Source organism: Crassostrea angulata, chromosome 1 (genome assembly GCF_025612915.1).
Source record: "Crassostrea angulata isolate pt1a10 chromosome 1, ASM2561291v2, whole genome shotgun sequence".
Lineage (NCBI taxonomy): Eukaryota > Metazoa > Mollusca > Bivalvia > Ostreida > Ostreidae > Magallana > Magallana angulata.
This window is the reverse complement of record NC_069111.1, coordinates 27,165,965-27,190,275: the sequence shown is the minus strand read 5'-3', so window position 1 is coordinate 27,190,275 and position 24,311 is coordinate 27,165,965. Positions and strand designations below refer to the sequence as shown.

The window sequence follows — 24,311 nt, the reverse complement described above, 5'->3', positions numbered from 1 at the left end:
CATAATTTTTCCTGTGATCAAATATTAACGATTTCCTGATTCCGCAGACATATCAAGCCGGATTTGCCAAGCTGAGTTCTAATGAGATTGCCTCTTGATCGCTGTTTGGAGACTTCATTATCACAAACTACAGCTTGTTTCTACGTGAACATTGGATAACTTTTCTTTTTTACAATAATGTGCGGGTGTTCTATCCATTAGAAACGGGAAAGAGGCGGTATGAGAGGAGTAAAATACAATTTGGTAAGTGTTTTTCATTTTTATTGTTCAAAATAAACATAGAAATCAACATTTCAAAAAAATAAAATATTTCACCTCATCGTGTAGATTTACAATCAAAATGTAGAATTAGTGTTTGATTTTAGCGATAAAGTCACGCGGTTTATTTATTTCATTCATTTTTAACCACTAGTCTCTAAAGGTTACAAGTTGGCACCGAAATCAACATTGACAAGTGGTGTACAATTATTTGTAATGACAATTTTCTCTGGTCTGCGAGGGATGCTCTTATTTGAAATCCTCCTCTGTTCAGTAATGGTATCACTACCATTTCGTTTAATTAGCTCATGTATGAACACCAATTTGGGAATTCGTAGTTGACAATGTCTACAATGAGAAGGCTGGTATTATTTTTGAAAGTCGGGCAAGAGAGGGCAAACAAACAATCAATAAAATGTTATCTTACTATCAATATTTTCATACTTGAGGTATATATTACATAATAACTTAATGTCTGATATGAAAAAGCCGTGATACGGAATAAGTACAACTGTATTTAAAGACATAACAATTCTTAAAATGGTCCGTTGTGGGGATATCGTACAGTATTCAGTCTGTACGATTGTTTGTTCAAATTTATTTGTCCGCCTTCAGAAAAACAAAGGCTATGTGCAATATATCATAGAAACATCGAGGTCGAATAATTTTTATGAGTAAAATCCTTGTCAGGAGCATAGATTTTCGTCCCCCTTGTCCATTTGGGATTAAAATTGCACCAATTGAGATCAAGAGCCCTTGCGATGGAGTAGAGAGTGTGACCAATTTATACATGTATGAGCAGATGTCGAAGTCAACTACAGGGTGTGTGGTAATCTTGAATTATTTTATGTCCATTTATCTGTTAAAAAAGAGAAACAAAGAAACAAAAACAAAACAGAATACCCCCCCAACCAAAACCCCCCAAACAAAACAAAAAGAAACAATCACACAATTATAGTTCTTTTTTTTCACTGAGACGAAACATTCTTTAAAACAAAACAATCCTTTTCAAAATCAGACAGTCCATTTGAACTACCTTCATTTAATGTCATTTGCTTAAATCGGGTTCCATAGAGATTGCATTTGATAATTAAATGATTGTAACAGAACTATTTTAATTTCTTTAAATTTCCACAGTGTATACACAAGTCAAATGTAACTGATTTATGAATATACTATTACAATTCTCAGTAATCACAATCTATATCAGATCTGATGCATAAACAGGCGTTTATTTTTGTAAAACGTAACATCAAATTTATGGTATTGTTTCGTCCAATTCTTCTTTTAAAAACCAAAGCAAAACTATACAAACATGCTCAGCTGTCAATGTGATATCTACACGTTAAATGAATTCGAACATAATGCCTAATTCGTGAAGGAGGAGGACATCCACATAATATACCTGCGGAATAAGTGTCTCGGGCTTTAAATTAAAGCGGCTATAAACGGACATGAATGAAGAATGACACAATCATAAAATCACTTATAATTTTCTTACCAAACACTAGATTTTGGTAAACGATAAATAACTCTCCTTATTTTCTGGCTATATTTTACAAGTTCATGAACACCATTAGTTTTTGCCCGCGAATTTCTCTGATTTCTGGATTGCAAAGTCTATTGAAAGATATACTTGATTTCTGATACCAAATTTCATTGAAGAGCTTTCATTCGGGTAAATAAGTTGGTTACTTTGTTCTGTTGCTGATAATTTTAACTTCAAGCTTTATATAAAACAAATGGCTTATGATATAACGAAGATGTTAACAATTTATTGATAAAAGGTCGTCAAAAAAGGCATAGAGTACAAAGAATGAATCGATACAAGACAAGCACTTAGCTTGGAATTCTTCACTTCGCCGTTTGTAGTAATCTGATAATACTGTATGATAGTACCTGATCTTATATTGAATTGAGTGGAGGAAGGAATCAATTCATTACTAGTATATTACATGAATGTCTTTTTGGCGCGTCAGTTCTCTCATGGGTAATCATATGAAATATGGTAAGAGGGGATACGACTGCATATCAATAACCTCGATGCATCTTTCTTTTCATATTCTACATACCAAAATAATTGATATAGACAAATTGCAAATTACACTATATATTTGACGATGACATATGAACAAGTTCTGACATTTTAAAGGGACTTGGACACGATTTGGGCTCAACATTTCAAATTTATTTTGACATTTTTTTTATGTTCAAAATGGTTAATATGGGTATTTTTAATGCTTTGTTTAATGCTTTCATTAATTTTAGTTTAATGCTTTCTTATAAATGAATTAAAAGATAAATCCTTCATTCAAATATTGAGTTATACGCAAGGTACAGAGTTTGAAATTCTTTCTCTTGTAAACAAAGCTCGAACGTTGTAACTGTTTACATATGTGTTTAAATAGTATAACTTTCAATTAAGTGATGCATTCTTGTGTATATAATATTATTTATAAACACAATGAAACAGTTATAATTATCTTATTTGTCATGGCCATTTTGTCAAAGAAATAGTAATTCAGTTCTGTACCAAGTGTAAGACTCGTGATTTGTTTACATAATAATGAATTCTTGCCTCTGATTTGATTTGATTTGAACTTATTTTTTTGTGTAAATTACACAAAAGGATTGGAAACAAGTTCTTACAACTTACAACTTCCTCTCCTAATGATGATGTATTCATATATACAATTGTCATAGTAATATTATATGTTACTTATAGCTATTGACTTTATAATAATAAAATTCTCACCTCTGCATCTCTCTTCTTAAATTCATATTCGTATTGATTTTATTTGTATAAGGTATTTGTGTATCGTAGCTTTAAAGCCAGTATATACGATCTTGGTCAGGTATATGAAACATTCATTGAACAGCCATTTTAATCTCAAATTATGTCTAGATCCCTTTAAAAGGATTATCACCACTGTTCCAATAAATACGATATTTTTATTCAGTTAAGGTTTAAAATATGATTTCAAGTCAAAAAATAAATCTGATTTCTGACATTAACTAAGATCCATTTTCATTATGGATCGTTGTCAGCGTATGAAGCACACATATCGAGTAAACTACATGACCGCGCGTAAGACTTCAGTGAAAGATTTATTCTGCTTGGTGTTCCTGTTTTAACGAGGACACTTTCTGAACTAAAATATAAATCTTTGCAAATAGTTTCATATGCATTTTCAAAGACAGTTACAAAAAACATTTAGAATTAACAAAAAAAAAAAGAAACTTTTTTTTTGTTACGTTATGAGTCAGGTACTTTCAAGTTGGTATTTGGAATCATCTATCATAAATATTAGCATGCATAAATTTTTATAAATCTTCTTCTCTAGATCTACTTTCACACACGTGAGGAAAAAAATGAATGCATGATTATGATGACCATAAAGCCCTCTACCAAGATTGGGAAATTCATGGCCCCAGGTTCAGAGGTTAAGGCCCGGGGGGGGGGGGGGGGGGATATGGCCATATAGTAAAATGTGTGAAATCTTACAAAATCTTCTTCTCTACTCCCATATATATTTGTTAAAAACTAAATTTGGTATCTATATCTATCTATGAGTATCTATGAGTATCTATAAAGTCTTCTACTTTTAAAAAAATTGGGAAAATCATAACCCCTTGGGACAGGGGTTCAGGCCCTAGGGCGGGCCAATATAGCCATACCGTGAAGAAAATTTATTATATCTTAGAGTCTTCTTTACTCCTGTACCTGTGGGGAAAAACTGAATGCCTGGTTATGATGTCCACGAACTCCACTAACTAAATTGTGAAATTCATGGCCCCTGGATCAGGGCTTAGGCCCTAGGGCGGGCCAATATGGCATATTATATTAACATATAGTATTAATGCATTTAATGTTTAAAATCTTCTTCTCTGCTCCCAGACATCTGTAATAAAAACTGAATTCCAAATTTTATAGACTAGGAAGCCGTCTACTAAAATTGTAAATTTCCTGTCGAGCCGAGGTACTAGGGGTTCTGGGTAGGGCCAAAATGGTCCAATAGCCTTAATATATTCAAAACATTTTTTTCTTTACTTTTGCTGATGCTGAATAAAAACCGATTGCATATTAAGAAAGAAAATGAAGCCATCTTCCGAAATTTTAAATTTAATGTCCCCCAAGGTAGGACTTTTGAATCTAGGGCGGGGCCAAAACAGTCATATAGTGTATAGGGTAGGGATTCTTACTGCAGGGTGTGGCCAAAATGGTCATATAGTGTTAATTTATATAATGTTTAAAAATGTCTCCTGACATGAAATACAAACTTACTGCATAATATGACAGCAAACCGGGTTTTCTTTTATGTGAACTGTATTCATCATCCATGTCAACCCTGAATTGATAAACAATACCTACCTTATCCACTGAAATAGAGTACCCATATGCAATATTTTGCAAAAAAATGACTAAGTTCAAGAGCTGGTATTTTTTTTCAGAAATCATCAGAAATCAAAATCCTAGCAATATGCACACCTCTGATATATGTACAATTGATCTGCAGAAGTACAACTTCCTATCTTGAAAACTGTAGAAGGAGTTATCCGTACAATGAGGGTACCATTTGGCAGCCGCCCGCCCGCCATTTTCACCATTTTAAAAACCGGATTTTTCCGTTGGAAAACCCGGTTAAAAACAATAAGCTGTCATCTTATATTATATTTCATGTGATCTTCATGTAAGGCAAGGGTTATGGCCCGGGGAGGGTGGTATATGTCTTATTATTTTAATCTGCTCTGGAATTTGAAAGAAATGAGTAAATTCACATATTTAGAAAAGAGAAAGAATGAAGCTGTCTATCAAAATTAAAATATTGTGAAAGCGTTGGAAAGAGTTCAAAAGGAGGGGGGTGTTAAAGTTAATGGAGTTATCATCCCTTGCTTGGTCATATTATTTAGTAATTGATCATTAAAAATATTGTAATTAAAAAGTTGTAGAATCATAATGATTAAAAGAGTTACATGTACACAGGTGTGTTAATTATTCAAAACAAAACTGAATAAAATAAATGAAATAATAGTTTGCAGCCATTTTAAGGACATTTTAAAAGTTTGTTTTCTTGTATCCTTTTTAAGAACTTTCTATTGTCAAGCTGCAAAAAAAAAATGCACTTTGAAAATCTACTCACATAGAATTTTTCTTCCAAGTTCGTTAAACTTAGTACGAAGTCGACGCCCCCCAAAAAATCAAAGTGCGTTAATATCGACTATATTACACGCTTTGAAAAAAATGGTTGGATAAAAAGTTCAATAAACTATTGACTTTGATTTGTTATGACAATAAATATAAATAGACAATACAGATTTTTAAACAAATACTTTTGCAGTTCAGCGCTATACTTATGACCTCAAAACAATGTTACATGTATTTACAGAGTATCAGCTCGATCGTCTCTTCTGGCGTTTTATAGGTTAACACTCTTGTTAGAATGGTTAGGTTTTGCACACGATATCATGCAATGGGAAAAATGTCTGTTTAGTCAAGTTTGTTTTGAACATGATATGGTTTGAAAATCTGTAAATACATATTTGTTTGTGAAAAACATTATTAGAAGGGCCCTTCTTCATATTGTTGATTTGAATGTTTCTGATTATTGGATTATTCGTATGAATGTCCATGCTTTTTCTCAGTATTGAACTTCATCAATTTTTAAAATGAGTTAAAACGCTTAAATGTAATGTAATATGTTTTACGGTGCGACAGTTGGGGCGAGCACAGCATGTGAACAAACAATGGATTATAATTAATCAATAAAAATAAAATTAACAACGTAAAATTTAAATGCAAAAAAATAAAACAAACCTATTTTTCAGTAAATTTACATTATTTATAGTTTATAAGATTTGTTATAATGTATTTATTTATAAGTAGAACAGTAGTTTAATCTCAGATACAATGTTGTTGAATAATAAAGATTTTATATAAATATTCATTGCACTGTATCTCCTCTTTTAAAGTGATTGTAACGTCAGTTCATCCACCTTTTTTGCAGTAGACATTTTTTCTTAAACCTACATATAAAACTTGACTCATCATAGAGCTCCCCCCCCCCCATGTTAAAGAAATAATATTTCATTTTTTTTTCAATTTACACATAGAAAATCGTTCTACTTATAAATAAATAAATAAATAAATAAATAAATAACAAATCATATAAACTATGAATAATATAAATTTACTGAAAAATAGGTATGTTTAATTTTATTTTGCAATTAAATTCATTTACATTGTTAATTTTATTTTATTGATTTATCATAATTCATTGTTTGATCACATGCTGCGCTCGCCCCAACGGTCGCACCGTAAAACATGGCGGATCCGGAGCGAAGCGAGCTCTACCGACAAGGCGTGAAGAAAGCAGTTCGCAATTCAACAATATACTGGTAGTATACCACTGCCACCGTGAAAATTTGGTGAAGTGGTCTTTTCAAGTTTTAGAGATTTTGGCTTTTTGCAATTGAATAGTGAACTGCGTTCTAGAACACAGTTCGCAATTCAAAATTTAGAATTCATATTTGAGGCCCGAAATTTTATGGGGCATCTACTATTTTGCAATTGAATAGCGAACTGTTCACTGTTCGATGGCATATAAGCCCGATTCTCAGAAACTATAGATAACTGCATCACCATATTTTCACAGTGGTAGTGAAATACCACTAGTAGATGCCCCTGAAAATTTCGGGCCCCAAATATGAATTCTAAAGTTTAAAATTGCGAACTGCGTTCTAGAACGCAGTTCACAATTCAATGGCATATAATCCCGATTCTCAGAAACTATAGATAACTGCATCACCATATTTTCACAGTTTTGGTGAAATACCACTAGTAGATGCCCCTGAAAATTTCGGGCCCCAAATATGAATTTTAAATTTTGAATTGCGAACTGCGTTCTAGAACGCATTTCACTATTCAACTGCATATAAGCCCGATTCTCAGAAAATATACATAACTGCATCACCATATTTTCACAGTGGTAGTGAAATACCCCACTAGTAGATGCCCTTGAAAATTTCGGGCCCCAAATATGAATTTTAAATTTTGAATTGCGAACTGCGTTCAAGAACGCAGTTCACTATTCAACTGCATATAAGCCCGATTCTCAGAAACTATAGATAACTGCATTGCAAACTGCGTTCTAGAAACCAGGTTAATATTCAATTGCATATAAGTCCGATTCTCAGAAACTATAGATAACTGCATCACCATATTTTCACAGTGGTAGTGAAATACCACTAGTAGATGCCCCTGAAAATTTCGGGCCCAAAATATGAACTGCGTTCTTGAACAAGATTAAATTATAACTGCTCAAAACCTTCACAGAGCAGTCTTTATTCCCGGTAGTCAATCTGATAACCGATCGTCAAGAAGATGCCCAACGAAAACTTGATGACGTGTAAACATGACGGTGTTTTATAGAATTACATTTACGAACATGGAGTTCAATTATCATTATCAGCCAAAAAATCACATAACCAAAAATGATTTATATATTGAGATTAACACACACGCAACAGGAAAGTAATATTTCATTCGCTTACTCAATTTGATATAATGTCATTTGGATTCATATTCTAGAGCAAAAGAGTACTGGCACGGTCACATGATCTTGCCGATCAGCACAGGTGCGATATCAATTTGCAGTTATGAGGTCATTTATCGTTACCTTTCACAAGTCTCAAACAGTTTTACGTACAGGTGTAATTGGTAACATTGTACTAAAGCGGTATACTCTAAAACCTGGCCTGGCCTTTCCTCAAAATTTGGCCTCGCCCCAAAATCTAGCCTGGCATTTTTGGGCTGGCCTTAGATTTGGCCTCCTCAAAAATGTTGGCCTGAAATTAAAAAAGGGTTCTCTTCTCTTCATATTGTCTCAGATTTTTTTCATCGAATTTTTATTGCTTTCCTAGGATATTGAAAACTCAATGCGTTTTTTAACACCGATCCAGCCGAAATTCCCCTCCCCAGCAGAAATTTGATATCAGCCTCCTCTGCCGCGAATCTACTACTTGGTGTCACCACCAAAATAAAGGTTACAAATGTTGTAAACTTAGTAAAATTTGTTTTGTTCAATAAAAGCACCAAGTACTATCCATATTGTTCAATTACATTTTATTGTAAACAATGCTGTCTGTTACTGCATTATTTAGTTAATTACCTTTTGTGAAATAAAAGTTAGCCAAGTCAGAAAATTAAACTGATAAGATTAATTATCTTTTGATAAAAAAAAATAATAATAGCACAATAATCATATATACTTGATATAAACAGTGACGTTACAGGGACCAAGTAAGAAATAAGTATAAATATGCGGAGAGGGTGGGGGATTCTCTGAGTGTGTAGACAGAGTCAAATAAACAATAGGGCTGGGCCTTAAATTCTTCCGGAAAACTTCATTGAAATATTAGATCAATGGACTGTGTGTTGAACATGATACAACAAGCTCCATCCCTTACATTATTTGACTATCCAAAGTGGAGAGTCCAGAGACAGCTTTTTACACCAAGCCCAATGTGTTAACTCCTTTCAAGGATAGCTCTCTCTCTCTCTCTCTCTCTCTCTCTGAGTCTCTCTCTCTCTCTCTCTCTCTCTCTCTCTGTTCTACCCGTTCATATCTTTACATATCAATAACGTTTTCCAATCTGCTAGTCACGCCTGGAGCATTGGTCCATGTACATACATGTACGTATTAATTATTCCTAGGCTCCTTAGTCTATCTACACGGCACAGAACTGTATAATTCATGTTTCGTCAATATCAATCCGAAACAGAGACCGGATATGGAGAAATGTTGCAGATCCAAAGAGGTTTCTTCTGTGTGAATAGTTGCATTTGTCATCAGCCTGGTAATGAATCATAACTTCCAAGATTCATGTAGAAAATGTATTGCAGACAAGGAAAATATTGGGAAATCACAGAAAATATGACATTGTCCTCTATCAAAGCAGTGTAAAATAATTACATATCTTTACTTCTTACCATTCTCCTTAGAAAAGCAAGTATGACGGTTTTTGTCGTATGAATGTTTCTGCCACCAAAGAAGACGTTGCTGTCTAATTACGCGTAGAATTACACAGTTTTAACACTAAGATTGCGACTCATGCAGACTACATATAGTGCCCAATGCCGAGTATTATGCAATCCGTGGGTTGAGTTTCGCTTCTTAAACTTCTTTTCTTCAGAAAATTGATAATGATTGATGACAAAAAGGACCCGTGTGTCGCATTTCTTCAATCATCCGTTTCTGTCTTTGTTTCTCAATCCAAGTTCCAAAGCAAGAATTCAAACCCCATCATCAATAATTTTTTAATGTTGGCAATTTCATCTAACCAAAGAAAGTTATAACGTTATATTACGGTACAACTGTTCTCATTTCGTTCAGAGGGTTGCGAAGTTGACTTTACTTTTGCATGTACGAAAGCGTTGCGTGACTGAATCTTTTCGGATGCGATTAAATGCTGCTTTTGTGGATCCCATGACACTTCATTGGTATGTTGAGGATTTTATCACCGAAAATTCCAGCTTGGATCGCTTAAAAAAATGGATAACGCTAAGAGTCAACAAAGCAAAAATCTTGAAGGAAAGATCTGTCACGGGATTTAAATCGTGTATTACTTTGCATTTACGAACTAAGCATCTATTAAGAAAACTGAAACTAACTTTTTACGATAGAACTGTATAAACGATATTAAAAAAAATCATTTATATACTTTGTTTATCATCCACATATTATATAGTTGCAAATAAGTAGTTAAAATCAATGAAATTACACGTTAAAGCTGTTCAATCAAATTTGATTTTCATCTCTGAGTAAAAAACATTTTGCATCTTCAGCTCCAAGAAAGATGAACTACAAAGTATAAAGTTCCTTTAAAAAGTACAAACTTTTTGTGTGTGTTTATATAAGAACTTATCTATCTATCTATCTATCTATCTATCTATCGCCAGTTTGTCGATGTGTCTGTCTGAACAGGCAGGCTTTACAATGGAATGTATTTATATGTTCTGGTTCTAGTAAAAAAGCTTTCCAGTGTCTGTTGGACAGTCATCCTGACTAACAGTGGCTTGCTTGATAATTCAGTAACGTGTATTCAACAATTATGCCAAAGGAATCGACTTTTTTTTATTGCCGCTCCGATCTGTGCATTAATTTGGCTTCTTGAAAGAAACGGATTAATGAAGCAACATTGCAGCGTTGGACCCCCTTAAGCTTAATTGAACATTTGATCAAATCCACGAAATCCACGGTTTTGTTTACATGATTTGTAATTCTTCGCAGGCAGATCATGCAGTAATTTGCTTTCGATAAAAAAGTTCTTCTTAATGAATAGTATTAAATGGCATCAAAGGAAGAGCTGAGGAGAATCCGATCAAGGTTCCATGTGGTAGTTAATTCCACCGAATTTTAACGTATGGATCAAACCGCTCGTATAAATGCATAGATCGTCAACTGAATGGACATTTTCATATAATTCTATTGTTAGTTTACTACAAAAGAAATGCATTATATCGTTATGTGGTTATTCCTGAAACTTAGAAATTAACTAAAGTCTCAATTTAGAAATCAATTAAATATCCACCAAGTCATTTTTAATCATATTTTGCAATTGACCCTACAATATTTTCCGCTTATACAATAATTTTAAAAAGTTTAAATAGTTTACCAAGATTAAGTAAATAAACTGTGCAAATAAAAAAACTACAGAACAAAATTTAATATAAAATATTTTTCCTTCGTTGGTTTGTTTGTCTTGTTGCATTGATTTTCAAAATATTTAAGTGAAGAATAATGTTTTTGATGTTTAAAATATAAACAAAAAATTGGTCATGTATGTGTGACGTGTATTGGAAAAAATTTAAATCATTTTATTACATGGGTTTGCAATTCTTTTCTTACCTGTACCAAAGCAGACTTTTCAGCCCCCGAATTTAACTGTACATTTTCATTTGTCAGAAAAAGTGGAACTCTGAAGATCAATATTGCGCGACTAAATACTTAATTAACCTCTTTCACAGAAAAATTATAAGTCTGTTACACGCAAATTTATTATTTTGAAATTGATAATTTTGCTCTTAAATACAGAAAATGAATGTGTGGCATTACGCAATGAACCAACTAATGAGCGATATTGCACAAAAAATGAAAGAAAAAACTTCACGTAATTCTAACAAAAAAAAACCCCAACTGCTGATTGGTCATGATTTATCGAAAATATGTCGTGAACTTGCCTCTTATCCACTGAAATACAGTTAGTTTTGGCAGACATTGGGTCTTCTCACGCTTCTGTATATATATTATGCCTGTCGTCTGCAATTGCACGTTTGAGACGCCTGTGATTGGTGATGCTAAACCACGAGTGTAAGCAATCTGAATCTAATAAAATACATGTATACTCTAGGATGTCTCAATGATCCCACAAAACACTTGTGTATAAAGACGAGGGAGTCTATCTGTTCCAGCTGATACTCGCTGTCCATCAGGGTCATACGTGACCTGTATACATGGTCGTTACAGTTAATAAGATATGCATTAACTGCAACAGGCATGTCTCTTTCTCTGTAAATTAGTGGAATAAATCAGTAATGAGGCTGATTTCTAAGTACTCTATGGTTGTTACAAGGCTTGTCTAGACAATTACAGCTAATCCGAGAGTAGCGCATTGAAGCCGAATGTATAATAAAAATAAAGCATGCACACCAGAGAAACAATTACCAGTAATACAGACTTTGCTAATCAAATTACCAGTTCATCCTTCGAATGCCCAGGTTATGATAGCATGTACATTGCTTTTTTTACAAGGTTTTCAGATCGCAAAGATTTTATTTTGTAAATACTTTCATATTGTATCGCATTTCTTATCGTTTGCATTCTGGTATACATCATATTTTGTTCAAATCGCGTTTTATTTTTACGTCAAATATATTTTAGATTAATAAAGTTTGTTGTTTTTTTTTTAAAATCGTCCAAATGTGCTACATGAATATCTTGGTAAATACTTTATAGGGGAAAACTACAGATTTAGCAGCGGCCAGGTTTATTGGATCCAAACTGATAAGTAAATCACTGGCATGCATCATATTATAGAAATGTCACACAGTAAAGTTAAGTTTTAAAAGGACTTGGACACGATTTGAGCTCAAAATTTAAAATTTTATTTTTGCAATTTTAATGTTTAGAATGGTTACTTTTAATGCTTTGTCAAAATTTGAAAGTTAAATATTGAGTTATATCCAAGATACAGAGTTTGAAAATCTTTGTTTTGTAAACAAAGCTCGAGCTTTGTAATGGTTAATATATGTGTTTCATTGGTATAAGTCTCGATCAAATGTTGCATTTTCTGTTTATCATATTATCAATGAATACATTGAATATGTTTACCTTGTTTGCCACGAGTCATTTGGTCAAAGAAATGGTAATTCCATACTTTACATTATTTGTAAACAAATATAAGACTCAAGCTTTGTTTACATAACAATGATTTCTTACCTCTGCATCTCTCTTATAACTTGACTTCTAACATTCAAGTTTTGGTCAATCATTCAAAATGGGCAAGTAAACCATTTTATCCATAAAAATAAAAAAAAAGAAAATTTTGATCTAAAATCGTGTCCAAGTCCCTTTAAGGGGTAGGGTATATTGAACAATATATTATTACAATCAATAATTTATTAAAATGTCACATTTCAAATTTTGTATTTAAACTCACATTTAAAGTCAATGTTTACAAGTTTAAAAATTCATGTTTTGAATATATTGCACACATTATCTGATGATTAACAAAACAGTATTCAAGGTGGACGACGTTTACATGCCCTCACTTGACTCCGAGGCAACAAAAGTACCCTTCCCCCCGAAATAAAAAAACAAAACTACAATTTGTCCAAAAAGTTTAATACCAATATCACATTCCTCATATGTTCGTCATTGTTTTTTTGCGATGTAATTATCTTACAATAATATCTGAATTTTTGTTAAGCTAAAAAGCATTTACTAATTATATCTTAAAAAATAGCAATGTCGGAGCGCAAACAAAAGATGAGAGTTTTTGATATTCAGAGTTATTAGGAATCTAATGAAAGAAAAACAACAAGGCTCCAGCTATATTTCAATTAAGCTCACATATTGAGCACATGCGCCATGAGCCATGTTTGTTTTGTATTACAAATATTGAAAGAATGCTACATGTAGTATAATTTAGAATACAGTATATAAACCCATCTTGCCATCTTACTTTTGATTAAATCTGAATTGGGACAAGCAATTAGAACAGAAATGATAACGGTATTTTAATTTTATTTTATATAGCTGCAGGTCTGTTGCTTGCGGTCTGAAAAAATTCGGATGGACGACCTGGGATTCACATGATTGTCATATAACAAATCACTATACATATATATGTACATGTGAGATCTCATTCACTGACGGTCAAATGATATTGTAGACTGAATAAGGAAGCCACCATCAAACAGATACTGGAGACCATTTTATTTTTGGTCTTTCGAGTCTCTCCAGCGACATTTGCTATTTACGTGTACGTTTGCTTTTTCCGTCGTAATCGATGGTAATAAGTCTTTCGTCATGCATCGGTCGTAAACTTAGAAGCCTTTTCATCTTCATTACATAAACAACACTGTACTCTGCCTGACCTGGCCAAGTCTACTGCATGTGAAGTATCTGTTAGGGAAGTGGATTATACACTATGATATGCATGACCCCACCCCTAAAGAACTGTGAAAATTGACGTAATTGTCGGGTCGTAAATTTTTTAATTATCGGATGGCAGTAAATACAAAATTTACAAGATGACATAATTTACAATTTTTCCCCTTTACTTCTGTTCATTCATAACTCAAATCTGGGCATAGGCTAGTGCCTCTTCCAAACTTTTGAATTTCATGTCCAGAAGACAAGGGGTACTGGTGTTAAGGCGTGGAATTGATCTTATAGTGAAATTGTATTCTTAATTTAAAGGTGCTCTTGCTACTGGGTACCCAATAGACAAACAAAAATTAAGGGTCATGGGGTATATGAGCAAAGCGCCTCTACCAAAATTGTTACATTAATTGTCCAGGGTAATGAGATCTGGAATCGAATTAAATTAAATAACAGAAGAAAAATTTTTTACACGAGACAAGGGAAACACAACACCAAAACAGACACATGATCAAGCTATAAATTATTTGTTACATTAAAAGTTCAAAATTGATCAATTTAAACTTAACTATAACACTTTAGTCTAAGTTTTGAGCAGAGCAGCGGAGATCAATTTTAAAATAACTGTATTCCAGTCAGACTCTATGCAGTGTAATGAATAGATTATCGGCGATTTTAAAAATAAAATCGACATTCATACTGTACATGTTTGAGTAACGCAAAGCCGACTCATCGACGTCAACATGGCGGATGTAATCTTTTTTTTGGATTTTCCTTCACACTTGCGTCCAGACCTTTTTGCACTCTTGCATAGCTCTCCGAGTAATACCTTGCTCTACTACGTGTTCTCTATCTCATCTGTAAGACCCAGCATTATTGGAGAACAGTCATCTGCCACAACAATGTGAATGTCCGGGCAAGTCCTGCATCTGATATCGGACTTTACATCTGGTCTGACACCTCTTCTTCATTATAGGTTTAGGTGTTTATTTCTGAAAAGCTATTATGTTTAAGGTCGGAGAAGTTTACGCTCCGTCCCATTCCTTCTGTTGTCCTTTTCCATAATATCACATATGCACTAAGGGCGCTTTACATTAACGTTGCCTCGCCGGTGACGTTAATGGAACGGTTCGCAACGTAACAATGCTCCAACGAGGACAGTTATCTCAAAATTTTGGCTATTTGGAGTTTTAATGTTTTTCGATGTAGTAGGACAGACTGTAGTTTTGTAAAATATGGTAACCTATATGGTAACCTAGACGTCATATTGTTTCCTAATCAGCAATGATAAAATGCGTTGCCGCAATTGCTCGGTGGCAACGCGCTTTCCAGCATTCAGGGGCGAAGGCAAATCCGGCGATGCCGGTTATATGGAAAGCACCCTAATATTACATCACTTCAATCTAATCATTTAACTCATCATTAATTGTTTGCTGATATTATGCTTGACTCTAGCAAAGTAATGATGACATAATTGACACAACTTGCTTCAAAGATATATATATATATATATATTCAAATTGATACATGCAAAAAAACTATTGGCGTGTTATGGCGTTTAAAAAGTTGTGTCAGCGAAACGCGTCGAAATGTGCATCCATGCATTTTTTTTCTTATTGTGCTGTTGAGCCTTTTCAATGACCTTTAGTGGAAACCTCACTATTCAACACGCTTGACGCTGGCACACTTCTATACCACACGCAATTCCCACAAGTCATTGCAGCACTTGTTATCCAAATTGTCACGCTAACAATTTGATTGTGTCAGCGCAAGGCCTGTGATGTAAGAGGGACGACAACAAGATTATCTAGAACTATATTCAAATACATGTAATTACATGGGGCAATTTCTGTACAGCATCAGTTCACACTGTTTTTACTGACAGGTTGACGAGCTAGGTCAATGCAACAGTCGACAGAGAGAAAAACCAATTTTATTGTTACGAAGAAGACAGTTTAATTCTCTTCCGGTTCACACCTAAAGCAGTCAAGTGTCTTTTCAATAGCTGAATTACGCTGAGAACTGTCGAAAGTTTTCGCTGACAAAGTGTGAATCTAACAGACCGAGCTGCTCTGGACACGATGTGGCCTCCATGTTGATTGCATTACTTCGACATCTTTTGCCATTCCTATATAGCCCTATGTACGCTAATCAGATAAACAATGGAGCATTTTTAAGTTAATTTAACGAGTTTATTGGAGATTTATTCGTATTTTGGTTTCATCAATTCAATACACTAGTAGGACGTAGGATAAGACGAAAATGCTTAAGATGGTAATAATGAAATTTAACACAAAATATTTGGAAATCAAATTGATGAAAGTGTATTCAATGATAAACATGTACATGTATCTACAGATATACATGTATAGCAGGCGGGTACTCAGTTAAATACGAAAGAAAGGATTTTCTTTAACATGGCTTACATACCATTTAAGAAAACTTCAGATATGTACACGAATGTTAAACTTACCCGAGTTAAGCAGACATTTGTAATGACATTTTAACTTTCATTTTGTATGTTAAATCTTGAGAGGAAATTATTCTTTTACGAAATACATGTGAAGTGCAATAGCAATAACAAAAAAAAACCCCATAAAACAAAAAGATAACAATTTAACTTTCTAATTCTAATCGAAATAGAGCATTTTATATAACTCTACTCACTTAACATGAAAGATTTATTTAAGAAAATAAATGAATAATATACATCTTTGGTAGTTCATACTTATAATTTAGCAGTCATCCAAAACCAAATAATTTTCAACAATGTCTTTATACGTACAACTCTCTAAAATATTTCAATGTTTAATCAACCACCCAGTAAGTTAAAAAAATACAATGATTTTTACAGATTCCTTCCTGGTCATGGCAGACACAGTTCTGTGGAAGTTTAAAAATGTTTATGAATGCTCCTTTATTTATCTTCGATTTCCTCTCCGTGAAATAATAAAATTCAGCTTGCTTTTAATGTTTACAAGTTTTCAATTTCGTGAAATGGAAGGTTATAATTATAAATTATTCACTTGATCCATAGATTTGACTTTTATACAGTATTATATCATTTTTCGATAATTTTCTGCACTGAGCTACTCATGTAAAATGTGACTGTGGGAGTTATTTCATAATTGATAATGCAAGCGGTTCTTGGGTTTTTGAGAATATTTGACATCAAATATGTCTTGTTTATTTTTTTTCCAAATTAAAATTGAAAACTGATACAACCTCGGTTCTATGTTCATTTTAGAGAATTGTATGCACGAATTTAGGGGGGGGGGGTCGGGTTCCAGACCCCCTCCCTCTCGAAGATTCCAACTTATTAAATTTACGCAGGAAATGGAAGGATCCTTTCTAAGAGTAACCATAAAGCAAAAACGAAAAAAATATTTGCAATCGGAAGATTTTTCGATGGAGGCAATTTTCCATTTATATCAACACGTTTCTCATATTTGCTACAGTCTTTCAATTTAATGAAAAATCCAGCAAAATTTATAAAAAGGGCCCAAATATCACATCATAAGTACACTGCTTTTTAGCTTTACTATATTAAATGCAATACAAGGCAATGAAAATGATTTGTTTAACTGCACATTGATGTCCTAACAACAAATCGTACAGGTAAATCTATTCATATATCAATCTTTATACGTTAGTAGCTTCTTTTTTTAGATATTCAACTTCACAAAACAAGAGGTAAACAGGCCTATCAGATAGATCATATGCGCGGGAGTCCTACCCCCCCCCCCCCCCAACCGGAAAATTCAAAAAACAAAAATTTATTAAATTCACATATAGAATTTACCAAAAGTCGGCTTTAGAACCCCCTCCCCGCAAAACACAATTATCCCTCGGACCCCCACCCCTTAAAATTTTCTAGATCCCTGCAAAGTCTCATAGATGTGCATATTTATCTTATTCTATACCTTTTTGTGTTTAATTTCATGCTCTGAAGTTTTTAAAAAGTTGTGGAAATAGAAATAGAAAAGCATTCAGATAATCATCACTGAAAATAACGTAGTTTTATTTGGAAAACGGGCGTTGGATTACATGCGCGTTAATATGTATTGCAAACCATGAATTTTGCTCTGATATTGTTGTGTAGGGCAATAGAGAGAGTATATGTCTCGTTAAACAGTGGCCTATTCATTAAGTTGGACCTAAACGAGACTCGCTTATTTCATGTCACAATAAGATCGTTTTAAGAACAGAGGGGTCGTTAGTGAAACACGGAAATCAATGCTTAACCGTTACATGAACACTGTAGCCATTGAATTATGTATGCTAAACAACAACAGACTCCTTTAACTAAGTTCCAAAAATAAAATCCACATTTTCTTTCTTTAAATCGTACATTACCGAGCTTGCGAGGGCAAGCCCGCCTTTATCCTGTTTCGTCTATCGTTCGAAATATCTAGTTACCATATTTTCCGTTATCAATATATATGCTTTTGAAATGTTGTTTCGTCCATTCTGAAGATTGGGAAATATATATATATATATATATATATATATATATATATATATATATATATATATATATAATCTCGAGAATTTAGTAATTTTCCGTTGATTCAACAGCTATGATCGATTTCGTGTGATGAAGAAAGCGGGCAGATCGTGGGTTATTACATCACTACGGAATGGCAGCGTAATCAACCTATAACTAGAAAGAAAAATAATTTATCGTAGCAAAAGCGCTGAAAGCCTTTCAGATCCACACAGGTTGTTTGGTTAATCATACGATGCTGTGTGCTGTTTATCAAGTTAAGTCGCGGAACAATTTAAATTAATGGTAATTACTGTCCAGAGAAGTCAAAGCCCACTGATCCTTTACTTCCTTCACTGTCAAAAGGAGGATGTAGATGTTCGAGTAATTGAAAATTATTTTAGTGGATTCTCCAGTAAAACCCTGGACGATATAGTCGATGTCGATAAAATATGTCAATCAGCTGGTGTCCAGGAAAATCGATGATGGCTTCCCTCCGCCCCGCTCTGTTCACTGCTCATAGATATCAAATTGAATATTAACTCCGGTGCTACAGATAGGATTTTACTTCAGATCAGATATTCATCGATGAAGATTAATTCTTTGGAATAAAAGCTATGGATAAAAGTTCATGATTGGTCAACCCTAGGCGAGGGTAAGTCCGGATAGCTATAAGCTAAATAAATGATGACATTGTCTATAATTTAACTGTTAGGCAAATCGTATACACAATATATATAAACAACTTCGTATTAACAATGTATACTTGCGTGTAAGAACCTTTACAGTTAAAAACAGCCTTTTATTCATTTTGGATGTTGAAATAAAACAAACTCGTTTAAATGATCTGTAAAAGTAATTCTTTTGTTTTATATAAAATGTTTTGATTTGATTTCAAATCATTTTGCATGTAATGTGTAGGGGCATATGTAGAAACAATTTTTTTATTTATTTATCACAGTAACTATGTTGCAAGGGTGATAAAACCTAAAACCAAGAAATATTTTTAATATTTTTTTTTCTCGCCAAGTTAATAAATATAACAAATCAAATGCTTGTTTTAACCCAAATTATACGTAATGGAAGTTATCCATTAAAATACACGTCATTGTAAAGCATCCATGCAACCGACCCTTCTAAAATGCAGTTGAGGACAAAGAATTAAAACAAACGTATCGTAATTCTTCTGTTTCCTATCAAATTGAAATCTGCGTCGTTGTGAAAAGTCGTCAATTTTAAATTCCAATGGAAGTGATATTTTTTCGAGCTGATTACTTTGATACAATTTTCCGTGGAAACCCTTTACAGAGATATTGTTTGATACAGTAAAAATGTAGTAGTTTGTGTCTGGGCTGATGCCAAGGGGACGAATTGTCTGAGACAAACTGGGTTTTATTCGTTCAATTGACAACGATTCAAGGACTCTAATTAAATTTCCTAATGTCTAGATAGCACTGACAAGATCAGGAACTGGTCCTGTTTTAACTTCTGTTGAAAATGGTTTAATGACTGTTGGCTTGAGATAAATAAAGTCCGTCGGGCAGCTCCAGGTTCATCTATTTCTCGTGTTAGGGTTAATTATGAATATATACGATCCCACTTGAGTTAAGTGAAGGAAATGGAAGAACAGACACTAGTATACGTGTTGTGCTACTAGATAAACAGTAAATCGCCGTACTCTGTTGTTGTCGTCGAATCCATCTGCAATAGGCTGAGGAGTGTGGATTTTTGTTTGTTTTTTAGGGGTTAAAGTTACGGTTTATTACGATGCACTAGTTGCCCAAGTCAAATTTTTCTGAAATCACGTGAGAAAGTAAACGTTTCCAGACTGGATGTCTGGGTTTAGCTTCATTTAGTAATTTTATGATGAGTATTGTTCCCACCGAAAATTATCTATAATTAAATTGTTCCCAAATTTCTTTGGTTGCTCTCCCCCCCCCCCCCCTTCTCTCCCCCTCTCTCTCTCTTTCTCTCTCTCTCTATGAATATTTCTCATTCCTTTTCTTTTTCCTCCTCATATTTGTGGATGTTACACGAAAGCCGATAGATTAAAACAACCTGATACACCTCTGGTCGCAGTCTGTTACAATTTTAATTCATGATAAACATATGTTCTGCTGAACATGAAAATCAATAAGACTACAAAGCCTTTTTTAATAAAACAATAATTGCGCACAATCAATATATACGTAAGCTTAGAAACACATTTCGCGTTTTATTTATTTCAAACTATTTTTTGAACATAACAAAGAAATAGTCAATAAGTTTAGAGGCATGTTTTTCGGTAAAAAAAAAATCACCAGTCGTTTCGCCGCAACCGAACATCGGTAAGTGATCCATGTTAAAAGGCAAACTTCGATAATATCAATACCCTAAGTGAAATTACATCTACCACAAACTGATTTTGTAACAATGATGAATCGGTTTACAAAATGTAATAAGATTTCTTTGTCTGTTTATTCATCCTTCAACAAATTAAAATTCTCCCGACGGGTAATAGATCCACGGTATATGAACCCGTTGAACATCGCTTAAATGAATCCCCTGAAGGGTTTATGTCCAGAAAATGGAATTTTAATGTTTAAGTCAAAATAATCGTTTCATTCATGTTGAGCTCCCAATTAACTAGCCGGTAGCCTCTCCATGCCGGCATTGATGGACAGCTTCTTTTATATTTTTCAGGGCGGCGGCAAGCGGGATTCCTATGATGAACTATTGAAAAAATAAATTTGTAGACCGCGCTAACTACCTCACACAGGAGAGGATCTCCTAGAAGCAGAGAGTGTCTTCCTCGCGTCATAGATCACTTGGAAAAAGTCGTCAAAAGACAACCTCGGAAGGCACGCTAAGTACTGTGCCTTTCCCTATGTCCTCTGTAAGTTAAAGGCGCATTCTGATTCGGTGATCCGGGTTTTTGATTTTTTTTAACGAAATGCAGAATTCAACAGCATATCCCGAGAGTGAAGATGAGTATGAGGAATTTTATAAAACTTCGCGGTTTATATGTGGGATGATTCTGTACCCGGCGATATGCATTCCCGGGTTGATTGGAAACGGGCTGAGTCTTATCGTTTTGAATATGAAAGATATGAAGACGTCAACAAATGCTTTTCTAGCTGCTCTTGCAATCTCGGATTCGATAAAACTCATTAATGATTTGATTTATTTCGTTGTCTTATTATTGAAGCAGACCGACCCAAACGCCGGCCAGATCGCTTTTGTGAATATCTACCCGTATGCTCATTTTATTTTCAACATTTCTACATGTGTGTCCTCTTGGTTGACCGTTTCTGTCGCTACCGAGAGGTTCATATTGGTATGCTACCCGATAGAGGCGAAAACCTTATGCACTCGGCTAAGAGCGATTGTGATCAGCTGTTTGATATACATAGTGATGATTGCTGTATCTTTCCCTTTCGCACTGCGATACGAGAAGACCAAGAGAATAGTGAATAATCAAACCGAATGGGACTTGGAAGTCACCGATCTCTGGAGTAACCAAGATTTCGACAGATATTACACGTGGTCACTGAACTTCATAAGAAGCAACATCGTTTTGATCATCCTCATTATACTGAATGCATGCATTATTTTTTCCCTTCGGAAAGTGAGAGCAAATAAGAAAAACACCCAGAGGAACAGAATCACTTTAATGATGATCGTGGTCATAATGGTGTTTGTAATTTGCATTCTTCCGGATGCCATCATGTCTGTGTACGGATTGGGTTACCACGAGGAGGGCAATCTAGAGAAGGGTCTCCGCGAGTTTTCCGATACTTTGTTGACAATCAATGCGGCGGTCAACTTTTTGATATACTGCGTCTTTAGTCGGACATTTCGAGAAAAGTTTGTGGTCCTTTGCCCGCTTTGTAAGTTTAAGACTTCTGTTGGAGGGAGAATGAACGGCTCTTACAAGACAGTGGGCACGAAAGAACCGGAGGCTCTGGAAGCTCAATCTGTGTGAGAAATCAATGTGGATTTGACCGTATAAACAATTTGCTGCCTTACTTCGGATTGTAGTCAAAGACTGATTAGTGCCATTGAACCATTTGAATTGGTGCTAATTGTAGCATTATGCAAACTGAAAATTTTTACGACAAGAATCTTTCTGAAATTGCAGAATTAAAGATTAAAGATTTTTTGGAAAGGGGGGGGGGCTATATAATCAGGAAAAGAAAACCCCAGATGTTTAATGTCAACGTCAAGTAATCCTCATTATTTTTTCTTCTAATTAGAACTTTTTAAAGAATTATTTACATGGGTGTTAACTTTATGAAATAATGCAGTTTTCCCAGTTGCTATAGCATATGTCATTACGTCCAGAAGTCGAGTCTCTGTGATCAAAGCTATTTGTTGGGGTGGAATTTCTTTTATTTCAAGTACATGTATTTTAAATATATATATATATATAACCGATAGTTTGTTTTCATCATTTTGTTTTTTATGTTTTTGTTCTTGCCAAAATCTGAAGTAACTCGGGGAAAGATAAGATCTGTATAAAAAAAATATGATAAACAGATGTTTATTTTGTGTACATGCATATGTAAAGTCGTTTATCCTATTTACCGTTTTCCGTCTGTGTCATTTCGAGTTTTTTTGTTTGTATTTTTTTCTATTATAGAATTAACTTATAACTACAGAAAACATTTTTTTACCAAGATGTGCCACTGCAATAACAGTTTTAGCCGAAGTTTCATTGATAACTGCCTTATCGAAGTATAACATCAAGCGCAACGGTATACATTTTGATTAATGTTGGAATTAATCATATTTATAGTTTCACTTCAACCACAAATATATATGTTATTATAAACCTAAAATTAGGCATTAGGGTTTGGTTTTTTTCTCGCACTGATTTTCTTAAAAATCATATTGTTTTAGATAAACATACCTGTACTTAAGGTATCCTTCTCCCACTATTTGTTTGTTTACAAACACATACAATTGTTAAAATATGTTACATATTGATCTCCATTATCAATATATATATAAAAATCATTTTCGTTTCTGGCATAGCCAAATGTACCAGATAAGAAGTAAATGTTGCTGCAGCATACACAAAAAAGGAAAAGGCAATTGCTAAGCGATGTAGTTTATGTCATATTTTGATATTTCAAATCTCCCGAGTTGTTCTTTATGTGTAAATTGTCAAACTACGTAAGCTTATGAAAAAAGAAAAAATCTATTCAAGACACTGTTTATCAAGTTAGCTGAGAATGCATGAGCCAATTTCAACCAAACTTGGCACAAATCATCCTTAGGCAAAGGGGATTCAAAGTTGTGAAAATTAAGGGCCACACCTTTTTTCAAGGGGAGATAATTAGAAATTAATGACAAATTTTGAGAAATTTTCAAAAATCTTCTTCTCAAGAACCATAAAGCCAGGAAAGCTGAAACTTGTGTTGAAGCATCCTCGGGTATTGTAGATTCAAAGTTCTAAAAATCATGATCCCCAGAGGTAGGGTGGGGCCACAATGGGGGTCGAAGTTTTACATAGGAATATATAGAGTAAATCTTTAGAAATCTTCTTCTCAGAAACTAATCAGCCAGGAAAGCTGACACTTGTGTGGAAGTATCCTCAGGTAGTGTAGATTCAAAGTTCTGAAAAACATGACCCCCAGGGGTAGGGTGGGGTACAATGGAGGGTCGAAGTTTTACATAGCAATATATAGAGTAAATCTTTAAAAATCTTCTTCTGAGAAACTAATCAGCCAGGAAAGCTGAAACGTGTGTGGAAGTATCCTCAGGTAGTGTAGACTCGAAGTTGTGAAAATCATGATCCCTGGGGGTAGGGTGGGGCCACATTGGGGGGGATGTTAAAGTTTTACATAGGAATATATAGAGTAAATCTTTAAAAATCTTCTTCTCAGAAACTAATCAGCCAGACGATTCTTTATAATTCT

At 34.1% G+C, this 24,311-nt stretch overlaps 1 protein-coding gene across 4 annotated transcripts; it reads left to right on the top strand.

Moving 5' to 3' along the window:
• On the top strand, nucleotides 1–22,824 carry LOC128163200 (FMRFamide receptor-like). 4 transcript variants are annotated; one of them, XM_052826742.1, is made up of 3 exons: nucleotides 18,523–18,714; nucleotides 18,813–19,063; nucleotides 21,091–22,824. In XM_052826742.1, exon 3 carries the CDS (start codon nucleotides 21,341–21,343, stop codon nucleotides 22,370–22,372), a length of 1,032 nt encoding a protein of 343 aa, XP_052682702.1. In that variant the 5' UTR covers nucleotides 18,523–18,714; nucleotides 18,813–19,063; nucleotides 21,091–21,340; the 3' UTR covers nucleotides 22,373–22,824. The 4 variants fall into 4 exon arrangements, with proteins under 4 accessions (XP_052682716.1, XP_052682702.1, XP_052682692.1 ...); XM_052826756.1 differs by lacking the exons at nucleotides 18,523–18,714; nucleotides 18,813–19,063 and adding an exon at nucleotides 1–243; XM_052826732.1 differs by having other exon boundaries at nucleotides 18,523–19,063.
• The last annotated feature ends 1,487 nt before the right edge of the window (nucleotides 22,825–24,311 follow it).